The 15,117-nt window shown below is 47.5% G+C and overlaps 1 protein-coding gene across 1 annotated transcript in view; it reads right to left on the bottom strand.

Moving 5' to 3' along the window:
• Positions 1-15,117, bottom strand: part of Ubac2 (UBA domain containing 2) — a 167,122-nt gene that overhangs the window by 52,341 nt on the left and 99,664 nt on the right. Inside the window, exons 5-6 of the mRNA XM_075950198.1 lie at positions 6,479-6,602; positions 1,893-1,940 (exon numbers count right to left, since the gene is read on the bottom strand). Of these exons, the coding sequence (XP_075806313.1) occupies positions 1,893-1,940; positions 6,479-6,602 (172 nt within the window). The remainder of the gene's footprint in view (positions 1-1,892; positions 1,941-6,478; positions 6,603-15,117) is intronic.

Raw genomic sequence — 15,117 nt, 5'->3', positions numbered from 1 at the left:
CGGCTGGTAATGAGCCTGCAGAAACCCGCACCGTGACAAAGGTGGTTCCCATGTTCCTGCATGCTTTAGAACATCCGAAAATGAGGCTGGAGATCACCACTGCCGGCAAAACTCTGATGCCACCGCTCTTACCTGCAGCTCTCATGGCAAAACTGACCCCAGAATGACCCTAAACCACCACAGGTCTCAAGAACACCAGATGGCTCTCAACTGTGATCCTAGCAGGACAGGACAGCTGTGAGCTCAAGGTGAGTGGGGGGCGGTCAGAATAAGCCCAGGCTCAAGGGGGAAGGGGGGAGGAAAGAGGGGGGGGGAGGAGAGGAGAGGAGGGGAGGGGAAAGGAGTGGAGGGGGAGAAAGAAGAGAAGACAGAGGGGGACAGAGAGAGGAGAGGAGGGGAGGGAAGGGGAGAGGAGGGGAGGAGAGGGGACAGGAGGAGATGGAGAGAGGAGAAAAGATAGAGGGGGACAGAAGAGGGGAGGGGAGGGAAGGGGAAAAGAGGAGTGGGGAGGGGAAAGGAGGGGATGGGAGAGGAGAGGAGAGAACAAAGAGGAGAGAGAAGAGGGAGAGAGGAGAGGAGAGAGAGAAGGGAAAGAAGAGGAAGAGAGAGAAGAGAAAGGACATGGAGAGAGGAGAGAGGGGTTGGGGGAAGGGGAAGGGAAATGAGAACCAGTTGTCCCCTGGAAGCCTCACTATGGGGTCCTGGGTGAATGATCCTCAGAACCTTGGCTGGGAGCACAAGATGAGGGAAGTGAATGACTGCATACTGTCAGAAGTGACCTATCAGAGTTTAGAGAGTCTGGAGAAAGTGTCACAAGCCCTCAGGGTGTCCCAAAGTCCTAGTCACTCCTTCAGAAAACAAGGATCAGTGTGGCTGACAGGGTCTGCAGTGGGGGCCGTAAGTATTTGTCCCCCCTTGATACGACATATATTTCTATAAACCCATTCTGTAATTTTCTTAACTTTTAAAAGAAAGAGATGAAAACTATTTTCTATGTACACTTGTTACAAATTTATTTCCACAAGTTTATATTCAGGTCATGAGGCATCAATCTCAGCCGCATGCTCGACATTTCTTTTAAAGTGTTTTCTAAAGTGCAATGAATTCTTGTGGACCTGGGAATCTCCAGATGAGGACACCAAAGCCTCCAGCATGCTCCCTTCACCCTCTGGCCACAAACACCGGGATCTTTGTCCTGCTCTGACCCACCTGACTTGGCAAGTCACCTCATCTTTTCCCTCCACAACCATGTCTCTTACACAAGCGGAGAAGCTCTCCTGAAATGGAGTAGCTGTCCTGAAGTGGAGAAGCTCTCCTGAAGTGGAGTATCTCTCCTGAAGTGGAGAAGCTCTCCTGAAGTGGAATACCGCTCCTGAAGTAGAGAAGCTCTCCTGAAGTGGAAAAGCTCTCCTGAAGTCGAGAAGCTCTCCTGAAGTGGAGAAGCTCTCCTGAAATGGAGTAGATGTCCTGAAGTAGAGAAGCTCTCTTGAAGTCGAGAAGCTCTCCTGAAGTGGAGAAGCTCCCCTGAAGTGGAGTAGCTGTCCTGCTCAGGAGGGCCCGGCATCTCCATTCTTTGTCTCTTTTTGCTATGAATTAGACCACTGATGCCATTTAAAACAACACTAACAAAAACCCCATGGAAAACCTTCTTTATTCAAGTCACTCTGAAACTCGGGACCAACTGTTCTCCTTTGAATGATGTTGGTCTTCCATGTAACTGCGCTATTTTAGTCACGAAGGAACATCAAGCTACCCCCGACACAGGTAAAAGAACGCTGGAGACATGTGTGTGTGACCTACAATCTAAGCATGACTTTTTCCCCACATTTTTTTTCCTTTTAAAAGATGAGAGATATCAGGGGAAGGAGGTTAAAAAAAAAAATCACACTTACAAGTCCACTTATGGCCACAATCCAGACGTAGGGGCCAGAGGCGAAAAGCTACAAAAGAAAAGAGAAGGCAGCTAAAAATGAGATCCCACAGCAGCCGCAGCATGCGCAGCCTCACGCACTGCGCCGCTGCACATCAACCATGCATGGCATAATTTAGGGAAGCAATGGGAAGGCAAAGGAATAACAATTCTGTTTATTTAAAAGAAAATAGGCTGTTAAGCCAAAGGCTCCAGGCTTTCTGTAGCTGATAACACGTGTTGAACCTGGCCCCTGACAAGCAAAGGAAAATAACTGAATTTCAAGCACACAAGTGGGCTGTAGCGACTTACAGTAAACAACTATACATACATAATCAGCATTAACGATGTAGAAATACTAGCCATTGTCCATCTTTGGGGCTAGGTAATGATCTTTACGAGCTGTTCATATGACTTTCCTAATTTTAATTTCTCATTACTGCTTTGTGTACATTTAGGTTGGAGAACTTGCCAGCATCTAAGTCCATGCCCAAGAGCACCCTTTTCCGGGATGAAAAGGCTCATTCTACTTCACCCAAGGTAGGCATAGCTAGTTCCCCGTCCTCTGTGCGTGGCTACAGCTTCAGACGTTATGGGACTCCTTGATGTGTGAACGAGTGGGTCTCTGGCTCGTGTGACTTCTCTTAGGGCTCTTTCCTTCTGTTGGTTTGCTTCATTCAATTTTCCTGTGAGTTTTTTTGTTTTGTTTTGTTTTATCTTATTATATCTTATTTTGTTTAAAAAAAGTAAAATAAAGTTGTTAAAATTGAAAAAAAAAGAGTATGCTAGTAAAAACAAAGCAAAGGTATGAAGGGCATTAGAATTGTATTTTCTATTTAATTCCAATTAGAATTAGAAAAGAATTTCTTCTTTTGTTTTCCAAATTTGTCTGAGAGATGTGCTCAAGGTTCTAACAAACAAAACAACAACAAATCACAAGGCATCTCCAAGTGTCCCATAAGAATGAAAGGCCCTGTGGCTCGGGCATAGTTTTGGAAGGTGCAGCGGGGAGCTGCAGAGCCATGAAGAAAGACAGAGAGTACTGAAGTGGTACAGCTCAGACTCACTGCTGCCACTGCGCGAGACAGACGCTCCAGGGCTCTGCACACACAACACAGAACACAGGACACAGACATACACAGAACACAGACATGCACGGAACATGGAACACTGACATGCACGGAACATGGAACACTGACATGCACGGAACACAGAACACAGACATGCACAGAACATGGAACACTGACATACATGGAACATGGAACACTGACATGCACGGAACATGGAACACTGACATGCACGGAACATGGAACACTGACATGCACGGAACACAGAACACAGACATGCACGGAACATGGAACACTGACATGCACGGAACATGGAACACTGACATGCACGGAACATGGAACACTGACATGCACGGAACATGGAACACTGACATACATGGAACATGGAACACTGACATGCATGGAACATGGAACACTGACATACATGGAACATGGAACACTGACATGCACGGAACATGGAACACTGACATGCACGGAACATAGAACACTGACATACACAGAACACAGACATGCACGGAACATGGAACACTGACATACATGGAACATGGAACACTGACATGCATGGAACATGGAACACTGACATACACGGAACATAGAACACAGACATGCACGGAACATAGAACACTGACATGCACGGAACATAGAACAGACATACACGGAACATGGAACACTGACATACACAGAACACAGAACACAGACATGCACGGAACATGGAACACTGACATGCATGGAACATGGAACACTGACATACACGGAACATAGAACACAGACATGCACGGAACATAGAACACTGACATGCACGGAACATAGAACAGACATACACGGAACACAGGACACAGACATGCACAGAACACAGATATACACGAAACATGGAACACTGGCATACACGGAACATGGAACACAGACATGCACGGAACACATACATGCACGGAGGGAAAGGAGGCTTCAGCCTTTGCTCCAGTGACTCCACTGTCCACCTGACTTTGCTGACATGACGCTAGGCCGATGTATACCCAGCTCTTGTAACAAGGATGAGGACGATGTAAGCAAGCATTTCCTCTTGGGAGAGGAGGAATCCCAAACCAGCCACCGTTTTCTAGAGCCAGGCCCTGCTCTCCAGGCTTCTTCTCAGCCACCGAAGACTTGCTCTGGGTCAGGCAACACCAGGAGCAGTGACTGGGACGCTCTGCACCATGGCTCTGTGCTTGTCACCCTAGTCTCTCATACACATGTAAAGCAGCTTGCCGTTTTGTCAGGAAAAGAACCATTTCTTTAGTCTCTGACATCCCTTGCCTTAGCACCAGGCTTCTATTTGCACTCAGAAAGGGCATGAATGCACTTCTGGGCTGGATTCCCCGGGAAGTGAACACCTAACATTTACTACATCTAAGCCACCGTCGATGGCACTCCGGCTCTTAGGATGGTTAAAGTTATTTGCCTGTCTATCCATCTGTCTAATATTCCTGGTTTCAAGTGTCCGTGGTAGGGAGAGAGAAAGCCAGAGAAATATGCAGGAGAGGAGCTGGAGCTGTGGGAGACAGCTCAGTGCAGAGTGCCTGCGACACCGTCATGAAGACCTGAGTTCAGATCCCAGAACACACAGTAAGTCAGCACAGCGATGCATGGGTGCGACCCCAGCGTTCGGAGGGTGGAGGAGCAGAACTGACGGATTCCAGTGAATCTCCATCTCCAAAAACAAAGGTGTCGAGCAATCAGGAAACACATTTAGTCTGCTTTTCGTTTCAACACACATGCACACACACCTATAGTAACAAGTATAACACATAAACACACACATGGAATATGCAAGAAAACCCAGAGTGTATGGAGGGGACATTTGGACTTCACAGTGGAGAAGCAGGGAAGTGGTGCTGCAGACAAGGACCTGGCTTTCATTCTGGAGACACCTCCACTTCATACGATACTGCCTCCTGCCTCACAAGTCAGTGCTCGTCTATATTGACTTGGAAACTACCAGAGGTAGTGGCACTGACATCTCTTCCCTCGGGCAGGGCTTAGAGGCTGTAGTCACCAAGCTGAAACCCCCAAGGTCCTAATGACTTACACCCACCCCGTAACTAATAAAGTAACCAAGTCCTTTCTGTCCTTGGTGCTTTTACCTAGCATCAGAGAAGGGAGAACCAGATGGACAGAGAAAGCCAGGGCAGACAGAGTGAGAAGGGACCCACGTGTCATGGTGTAGGGCTGAATGGCGAGGAGTGAACACATCATGGTGAGAATACCCCAGATGAGTCACCGATAATGGACAGAAGACTGGAGAAGCTGGAGGAAACACTGAGGGTGACAAGGGGAGGGGGAGGGGCACGGTGTTTGGTCTGGGATGTGCGGGATAAGGAGCACAGTGAGCGCTAACGGGGTAATCGAAAGGCCAAGCTGCACAGGGTGCCACAGGAAGCTGCGAGAAGAAAGGTGAAGAAAATGCCAGAGAATGCAGACAGAAACCTAAAGAGCGCCACGCCTTCTAGCACATGAGGCTGCGGGCAGAGGCTGCACACTGGGTGCCAGGGCAGCCAACCTTCAAAGTTTGCTTTTCAAGTCAGACGAAGGCTCCGGTGGCTTCACAGCAAGGCCGTGGTAAAGCACAACTTTGCCACCATGTATGCACCAAAGTGGGAGATGCCACTTCCGCCTTCTCTCCGTAGGAGAGAGCATGCTGGACCTTGACCTGGGGCGCTGGACTTGCTGGGCAAGCATTTTACCACTGCGGTTTCTCTAAGGTGTCTTCTCACTTTAAGAAGTGATTTGTATTCTTTTTCATTTCATGTGTGTTTGTGTGTGTGTGTGTGTGTGTGTGTGTGTGTCTACGGGTGAGGCCAGAAGCTGACGTCGGATCTCCTGGAGCTGGAGTTACAAGCAGTTGTGGGCTGCCTGAAGGGGGTGTCGGGAAATGCTGGGAACTGACCCTGGGTCCTTAACAGAGTCATCTCTCCAGTCTCTCCTGTTGAGACAGGCTTTACTTATTCTGTAGCCAGAGTGGGTTCTGGCCTTGAGCCTGCTTCAGTCTCTGAGTCTTAGATTCTTAGATACTCAGCTTGATCATGCTTCCTGCAAACTCCGCAGCTCGGACGGCAGAGCACGCTGGGGTCCTTGTCATAGCTTCGTGTGCGGCACAGCACAGGATAGACCGACTCTGACATGGATTTTCCATTTTCCACTATTCTCATTTTGTTCCACTTCAAACTATGATTCTTAAATGTAATTACATACAACTACATTGATTAAATGAAAGTATTTTCCACTGATACAAGTTACAGTGAAAGCTTTTATCAGATCTCTAGAGGCTATGAAAGTATTCTAGCACCATCTTCACCCTGATGCCCTCGCTCCGTAACACTTCCTCTGAGCATGATAGAGATCATCAAGACTTATGGAAACATTGTTTAAGGAGAAAAAGACAAAAGAGGAGAGAGCAAAATAAAACCAAAACCCCAAGCCACCCAGATCTGGTTAGAGAGATGTGAACATACAATGTATACTGTACCTGCAGTCCCAATATATAGATCAGTGTCTTGTTTGTGATGGACAACGGGCCCAGAATCTGTGCCACTTGGACTCTTGGGATGGAGCAGTAAAATGGTACAAAGAGAGCAAACACGGGCGCCAAGCTATGCAAACAAACAAAGAAAAACCACTATGAGAATGGATTTCCAACACTGGCAGGAAGACTTCTGAAGAGACACTTAGCCTCACTTCAGGGTGAGAGACGCATAGCATATTGGTCTTCAAACACCCTCATGGCCAAACAACGGTCAAGGGTGTGACTCCCGTCCTCACTTCAAATCGCTGGTAAGTAGTTGGGCAACGACCAAGCGTGAGTTCAATTCCCACGAGTGGCCTGGGATCTGACGAAAGGGACTGTAGTCAGCAATGGAATCTTTCCTGGTCAACTGCGAAGTCACGTGAGACTCTGGCTGGCCACCCAGCCACGGCACAGACACCTCTCACCACTCCTACTCTCTATTCCTCAAACCTCTTCCCCTTTTGTCTCAAACTCTTTTCCTTGAGGGATTCTCGCTGACTCCTCACACCGCCCTCCCCTCCCGGGTCTCCTCCCGTTTCCTCCCTTCTTGCTCTAGTCTCTCCCTGAACACTCTCGGTGCTCTCTATGGCTCCAGCCAGGGAAGCAAGTTTGGTCCTAACGGTGGCAGCCCCAGGCTCAGAAACTCAATGTTTGGCTTAGTCACAATTGCCCTGTCCTTGCTCCTCTCTAATCACGTGGTCACATCCCTGGCAGTTGTCTCAGTGCCGGTGCAGAAGGCAGGTGTTTTTACAGGGTCCCTCTGTCCCAACTGAAATACCAATAGCACTGACTTTCCCACAGCTGGCCTCCTTCTCCTTCCCTCCCCTCCATAACTCACTCCACACCCCAGCAGTGGCTGGCTGGACGCGGCTCCTCTGGCTAGTACACATGGACAGGGGTGATCCTTCCAGAACTTCCTCTTTACTCCCTGCTTAGCAAACTCTCCTCCTGATAGCTAGCAGGTCTCCTCTTCACCCCCAGAACCATGCCGGTTTGTCTGTTTCAGTGAGCTGACGAATCGGCAGGGCCCTGAGCGTGTCAGAGAGGACCCAGCACCTGAGCAAGAAGCAGCCCCTCGCCTCCAGCTCTGCAAGTCCGTGGTCCTATCAGGGCATGGATGCATGCACGCATGAGCTGTGTGTGTGTCTGTCGGTGTGTCTGTCTGTCCATCTCTATCTCTGTCTCTCTCTCTGTGTGCATGCATGTGTAAGAGAAGAATGGTTAGGCATACCCTTGTAACCGTTTTCATTAAACACTTGATTAGCCAATATTTTCCAATTTTGGAAACAGCATCAGTACAAAAATAATTTCATAATCACAAAGAAAATACAAGAACTACTTTTTGCCTGTATAAAGAGTCTCACACCACATGCCACCCCAGTAACACAGTACCCCTCTTGGTCTTCTGTACATTTTCTGGTTCTGATAGCAACTATGTTATAAAAATCTTCCTTCTTGATTATACTATTGAAAACAAAATCAACAGACACAAGCAAGAAATGGTTGGAGAAGAATATACACATAAAGCAGCTTTAACAGATATTGGTACAATGGAATAACACCCCCCCCACACACACCATATACACATACACCACACACATACCACACACACACACCATACACACACACCATACACACATACACCATACACACATACACCACACACACACCAAACGCCACACACATACCACACACACACACCATACACACACACCATATACACACAAACCACACACATACACCACACACATACACCACACACACATACCACACACACACACCATACACACACACCACACACACACCACACATACACCATACACACACACCACACACACATCATACACACACACCACACACACCATACACACACCACACACATACACCACACACACACCAAACGCCACACACATACCACACACACACACCATACACACACACCATATACACACCACACATACACCATACACACACACCACACACACATCATACACACACACCACACACACCATACACACACCACACACATACACCATACACACATACCACACACACACACCATACACACATACACCATACACACATGCACCACACACACGTCATACACACACACCACACACATACACCATACACACATGCACCACACACATACCACACACACACACCATACACACACCATATACACACCACACATACACACCACACACACATCATACACACACACCACACACACCATACACACATGCACCACACACATACCACACACATACACCATACACACATGCACCACACACATACACCACACACACACACACAACCCCCCCACACACACACATATGGGAAACAAATGCAAAAATCTTCAGTAAAATTCCAGCAAAAAGAATACCAGCACATATCAGTACCATCTACCACAATCAAGCTGGCTTGATCTGACAAATGCAGAGTTGATGCACATATGTAAGTCAATAAATGTAATAAATCATAATGGACTTAAAGACAAAAATCACATGATCATCTCAACAGATGCAGAGAAAGCCTTTGACAAGACCTAACGTGCATTCGTGACAAAAGCCCCAGAGAGTAGGGCCGGAGGGAGCAAACCTCAACACACTGAAGGTTGAGCGGCAGCCCCATAGCCAACACCATCCTAAACCAAGAAGAACCTGGAGCAGTCCCATTACCGTCAAGAACTAGGCAGGGATGTCCACTATCCCCGCTCCTTTTCAATAGGACGCGAGAAGCTGGCTGGAGGGACAGGGCAAGGAAAGAATTCGAGGGACAGGAGCAGGAATGAAGTCGAATGGTCTCTATCTGCAGACAATATACATGAGATCCCAAGAATTCCACCAGAAAACTAGACATAATTTCAGCACAGTGGCGGGTACAAAAACAACTTACAAAACGCAGTAGTTTTTCTGTACACCAAAACTACAAAGACCACAGACACACTCCCATTCACAGGAACATCCAAGACAACAAAATGTCTCAGAACAAACCTAACCAGGAAAGCAAAAGACCTTCACAACAAAAACTTAAAATATCCGAAGAAAGAGATTAAGAACGGCACAGAAAATGGAAAGGCATCTTGCATTTGTGTGTTGGTGGAATTAATATTGTGAAAATGACCATCCTACCTAAATTAACCTACAGATTCAATGCAATCCCAGTCAAAACACCCACAGCATTCTTTGCAGAAATAGAAGTAGAAAAACAAAACTAAAATTCATATGGAGCCAGAAGACCCGAGACCCAAAGCAATCCTGGACAGAAAGAACGCGTGGGGTGGGGGGGGATTGCTAGTCCAGACTTCAGGATACACGACAGAGCCATTATAATAAAACAATACGGTGATGGAGAAAGACAGCACCTTCTACAGCCAGTGCAGGGAATCCAGCTGTCTGTTCATGCGTGATCATGAAATCAGACCCAGTTCCAGCACCCCGCACGGAGTCAGGCCCGAGTGGATCAAAGGCCTCAATCTGAACCCTGGACCATGCGAACTGCTGGAAGGCAACATGCAGCTCCCTACTGGACACAGGCCCAGGAAAGGACTCTGCGCAGGACTCGACCTGCCAAGGAAGTAAGCCAACAGAAGACAACGAGGGCTTCATAAATCAAAGAGCCTCTACACAGTACACAGCTACCAGTGAGGGAAGCTTCGCCTCCACACGTGAAGGAGAGACCCACAAAACAGGAGAGGGTCTTTCAGCTCCGTGGCTGACAGACGGTTAATATGGTCCAATTTTAAATGAGCTATGGCTCTGAACAGAGTTCTCAGGAGAAGAAACAAAAAGAGGTAAGAAATACCTCAAGTGTTCACTACCCTTAGCCACCAGGGAAAAGCAAATTAAAACACTTTGGTGATTTCATCTCCCCAAGCCAGCAAGGTCAAGATCAACAAGACAACTGACGACAAATGCTCGTGAGAACAAGGACCTCACTGCAGTGGGCGTGCAAATTGATACAGTCCCTCTGGAAATCAGAATGGAGAATCACCAAAAAGCTAAAGATGAGTCTACCATACAGCCCGGCTATATCGCTCCTTGGCGTACGCCCAAAGGACTCAACATTGTACTCCATACATTAGTCATGATTGCTACGTTCACTGCTACCCTATTCAGAACAGTCAGGAAATGGAAACAACCTAAATGTCCTTCAGTAGATGAATGGATAACACGGTACATAGATGCAACGGAATACTAACGAGCTGTAAAGAAAAATGGAATCAAGAAAAACTGCAGGCAAATGGATGAACCTAGAGAAGATTATATTAAATGAGGTAACCCAGACCCAGAAGGACAACCCATCTGTGGTTCTTAATTCTAAGTCTTCAGATGCGAGTACGTTAGCTGGAGTAACGACAAAACCCAGAAAAGCACAAAGGGACCATGACGCGCTGGGGTGGCAGGGTGGAGAGAGCAGGATACAGGGATGGAGTAGGGTATGGAGTAACAATGGCAGAGGGGACTCCAATTGGAGAGTGGGGAGGGACAAATAACATCAAGGGGATTATAATATTTTATACTTACCTAAAATTATACAGAGAATACATACACCTAAGTGTGTGTGTGTGTGTGTGTGTGTGTGCGTGCACGAATGCATGTGTGCACTCACACATTATTATACAGAGAATATACACATCTAAGTGTGTGTGTGTGTGTGTGCGCACGAATGCATGTGTGCACTCACATATTATTATACAGAGAATATATACATCTAAGTGTGTGTGTGTGCGCGCACGAATGCATGTGTGCACTCACATATTATTATACAGAGAATATACACATCTAAGTGTGTGTGTGTGTGTGCACGAATGCATGTGTGAACTCACACATTATTATACAGAGAATATGTACATCTAAGTGTGTGTGTGTGTGTGTGTGTGTGCGCGCGCACTCACGCATGCTCACACATCTTGAGGCTAACAATGTTCCCACAAGAACCACAGACTAACAAAATCCCAGTATCAGACATGAAGGGAGTCTGAATGTTTCCCAAAACAAGAGAGATTATCAATGTAGCCCTTGGTTGTCTCTTAGAGGCTGAGGGTGGCCCCTACTGCTGGAGAAACCACACACTCAGAACACACCACTCGGATGACGTGAGCTGGATCTGACTTAAAAGCATCTTTCCTATGCTCTAGCCTCGACAGTTCCAGAAAATACTATGCAAGCTGCCAGGGTCAGGGAGGGGCCAATCCCACAGTCCTACCCAGCTCCAATAGCTATGAACCATGACTGGGAACCATCAGGGCAAAACAGGCATAAAGGAGCAAGAAGTGGAAACCGCTGGCTGTCTAATTTAACCTATGGCTAGTTCAACAGGAGGGAGCTCACTCGGGCACTGGGTCCTAGCCAGCTTCAGCAGGCTGGCAAGGTCATGGGCCTTAGAGAAGAATCTATTGCCACCACTCTGTAACTCCATACTGCACTCTCAGTCCTGCCCGTATACCACAGACAGGTGCAGCCAACACTCCTCACCAAAGAAGCCTTTCTACAGCAAATGGAGACCATCACAGAAAAGCACAGCCGAGGACAACACAGAGATCACACCCTGGGAAGCCCAGGCCCAGTGGACGGAACATCTACACCACAGACCCCGAAGCTATGGCTCAAGGAACGTCACGGAGAGGGGCAGATGACTGTCAGATTACTGGGAGATCAGCTGTGAAATCTGCCCTGAAAATGGCTCATACACCAGATCAGAACGACAGCAGTATCAACAGATATGTTAACGTGGATAGGGATTTCCCTAAGTCCCACCCCTGGACAAGGGACTACCGTACTGGTCGGCCAATGCAGAGTGGTCAGCCTTGAAACCAATACAGTCACAAACAAGTAAGGACTCAGGAAGTTGTATTTGTATATATTTGTGCATGCATGTACGTACATGTTTAACGTATAATAAAAAAAGCTATCAACTTGAGGGGGGCACAGAAGGGGTTCAAGAGACAGGCGGAGGGCTGGAGGGTGAAGGGAAGGGGAAGTGATGTCATCCTTCCTATTTCAATTAATTTTTTCAAAAAGTTAAACGAAAATTTTAAATAAAATTAAAAAGAATGGAGCCCCTGCTAGGAGCAGAGAAACTACAGAGAACATTTAAGTGTGAACACTGGACCAAACCTGGCTACAGAGAACATTTAAGCGTGAACACTGGACCAAACCTGGCTACAGAGAAACTACAGAGAACATTTAAGCGTGAACACTGGACCAAACCTGGCTACAGAGAACATTTAAGTGTGAACACTGGACCAAACCTGGCTACAGAGAACATTTAAGCGTGAACACTGGACCAAACCTGGCTACAGAGAAACTACAGAGAACATTTAAGCGTGAACACTGGACCAAACCTGGCTACAGAGAACATTTAAGCGTGAACACTGGACCAAACCTGGCTACAGAGAACATTTAAGCGTGAACACTGGACCAAACCTGGCTACAGAGAACATTTAAGCGTGAACACTGGACCAAACCTGGCTACAGAGAACATTTAAGCGTGAACACTGGACCAAACCTGGCTACAGAGAACATTTAAGCGTGAACACTGGGTCAAATCTGGGGCTACCGAGTGTGGCGACGGCAGGAACAGGGAGCTGAGGAGGTGGAGGTACGGGGTCAGCTGTGGCTCCTTTACTCCTCCAGGCCCTGGCATCTCACAGGATCTGGCTTAGGAGTACATGCAGCTGGGGGGAGGGGGGGAGGCTCTTACTCTTGAACACTTTGCTTTGAGTCACGGCTTATTATGTATTCCAGGTATCACCTGCACTTGAGATCCTCCTGCCTCTGTTCCCCAAACACCGGAGTTACAAGAGTATGCCATTACACCTAGCTATGACCTGCATCTTAATTAACTCTAGAGTTTTGAACTTTTATTATTACATTATAACCCCAAGAGAAAGAACTATAAATGACTGGAGTTTTATGTTGCCTCATGGGTAGCAAAGACTCACATTCACAAACACTGACACTCAGCTTTGGGCGGATAAAAAACAAAACAAAACAAAAACAAAGCAAAGTCTAAACGCCATACAAAAGAATGTATTTTGCCGAACACTGCCCTAAACACAGCTGAAGAAGCAGCTGTGGTTCCTTCTCGTTGAGGAGAACCAGTTAGTCATTTGTAGGCCTAAAACCCTCCCAGGCACCCTACCTCAAAGTAAAGCCCAAAGCCGGGCATGGCCCCCGGTGCCCACTCACACCTTCACACCTGAGACAGCCACTCGCCCAGAGCAGCCCTCCCTACCACCCCAGCCATCTACTCCATGCTCCCGGCTCTGGCCACCTTCCCCCTACAACAGCCACCCCTAGGCTGGGACCCACTTATGTGCCACCTCTCTTCCCAGCTACAATGCAAGGACAAGGACAGGGACTTTTGCCTGTACATGTTTAAAGAATGTCATTACGGTGGGGGAGGGGGCACCAGTGTCACCAAACGTGTGTGTGAGTCAGAAGACAACTTTGGGGGGTTCTCTCTCCCGTGGGTTCCAGGGACCGAGCTTTGGTTGGTCATCCTACCTATTGATATCTTAGCTTTGGCCATTTCTGTTTAATACCTTATCCTTACTAAGGCTCAACATTCTCAATGCTTATTTGTAGAGCAAATGAATCGTCCCTTAAACTGGTATACTAGCCTTTGTTACACACACACAAACACCTTGCTGGGTCTGAAGAGATGGCTCAGCAGTTAAAGGGACTTGTTCTTTCAGAGAACCTGGGTTCAGCTCCCAGAACCCAGGCCAGGTGTAACTCCAGCTCCAAGGGGGCACATACTCTCCCCTGGTCTCCATGGGCGTCTGCACACATGTGGCTTTCACTCACTCACACTCACTAAAATAATAAAGAAATCGTTAAGTGGCCCTGCTTTGCTAGACAGCTGCACTGTCTCCCTGTGCCTCCCCCACACCTTCTCAGGTCACAGCTCTTCTGCTTACGTCTGCCAGCAAATGTGACGTAAACAATGCTATGAAGAGCACGAAGCGCAGTGCTTCCTCGAGCTCACATCTCTGACAGAAACTTCAGTGCTCACCGCGCACACTTACCCAGGAAGAGAGGAAGTGCAGAAATTCCTTAGACCCTGTAACTTCTGTCACTTCTCATGATGACTAGACATGAGACCACATGCGGAGACACTGCCAAGGAGCAGTTTACACCACGACTATCTGGGCTGTTTGGCAGAAATTTTGTGTTGCTATTTCTATATACACAAGGCTTCACAGAATACCAAAATGTTCTTAGTCACGGACCAGTTTCTCCTTTTCCTCGGTTTCTGACACATCTTTCTCTACACTGATGACTGTCACTCACGATGACCTTTTACATGCTGTCAACAGCTAACTCCTTATCTTAGCGATGAACCAGAAGCACAGTAGAGAGAAAATAAGTAAATAACTCGTTCATTCACCTAGTATCATTACCAGTTACTGAGCCACACACGCATGCCCACAACGCAGAGAGCGAGAAAAACGCTTCACATAACTTCCTAATGTGTGTGGACCTGGAGCCCACGGGAACGGTACGGGCAGAGCCAAAGAAGCCACTGTGGACCTGGAGCCCACAGGAACCACACGGGCAGAGCCAAAGGAGCCACTGTGGGCCTGGAGT

This window comes from Microtus pennsylvanicus, chromosome 15 (assembly GCF_037038515.1).
Source record: "Microtus pennsylvanicus isolate mMicPen1 chromosome 15, mMicPen1.hap1, whole genome shotgun sequence".
NCBI lineage: Eukaryota > Metazoa > Chordata > Mammalia > Rodentia > Cricetidae > Microtus > Microtus pennsylvanicus.
The sequence above is the reverse complement of the archived record's forward strand: the minus strand, read 5'-3'. Positions and strand labels throughout refer to the sequence as shown.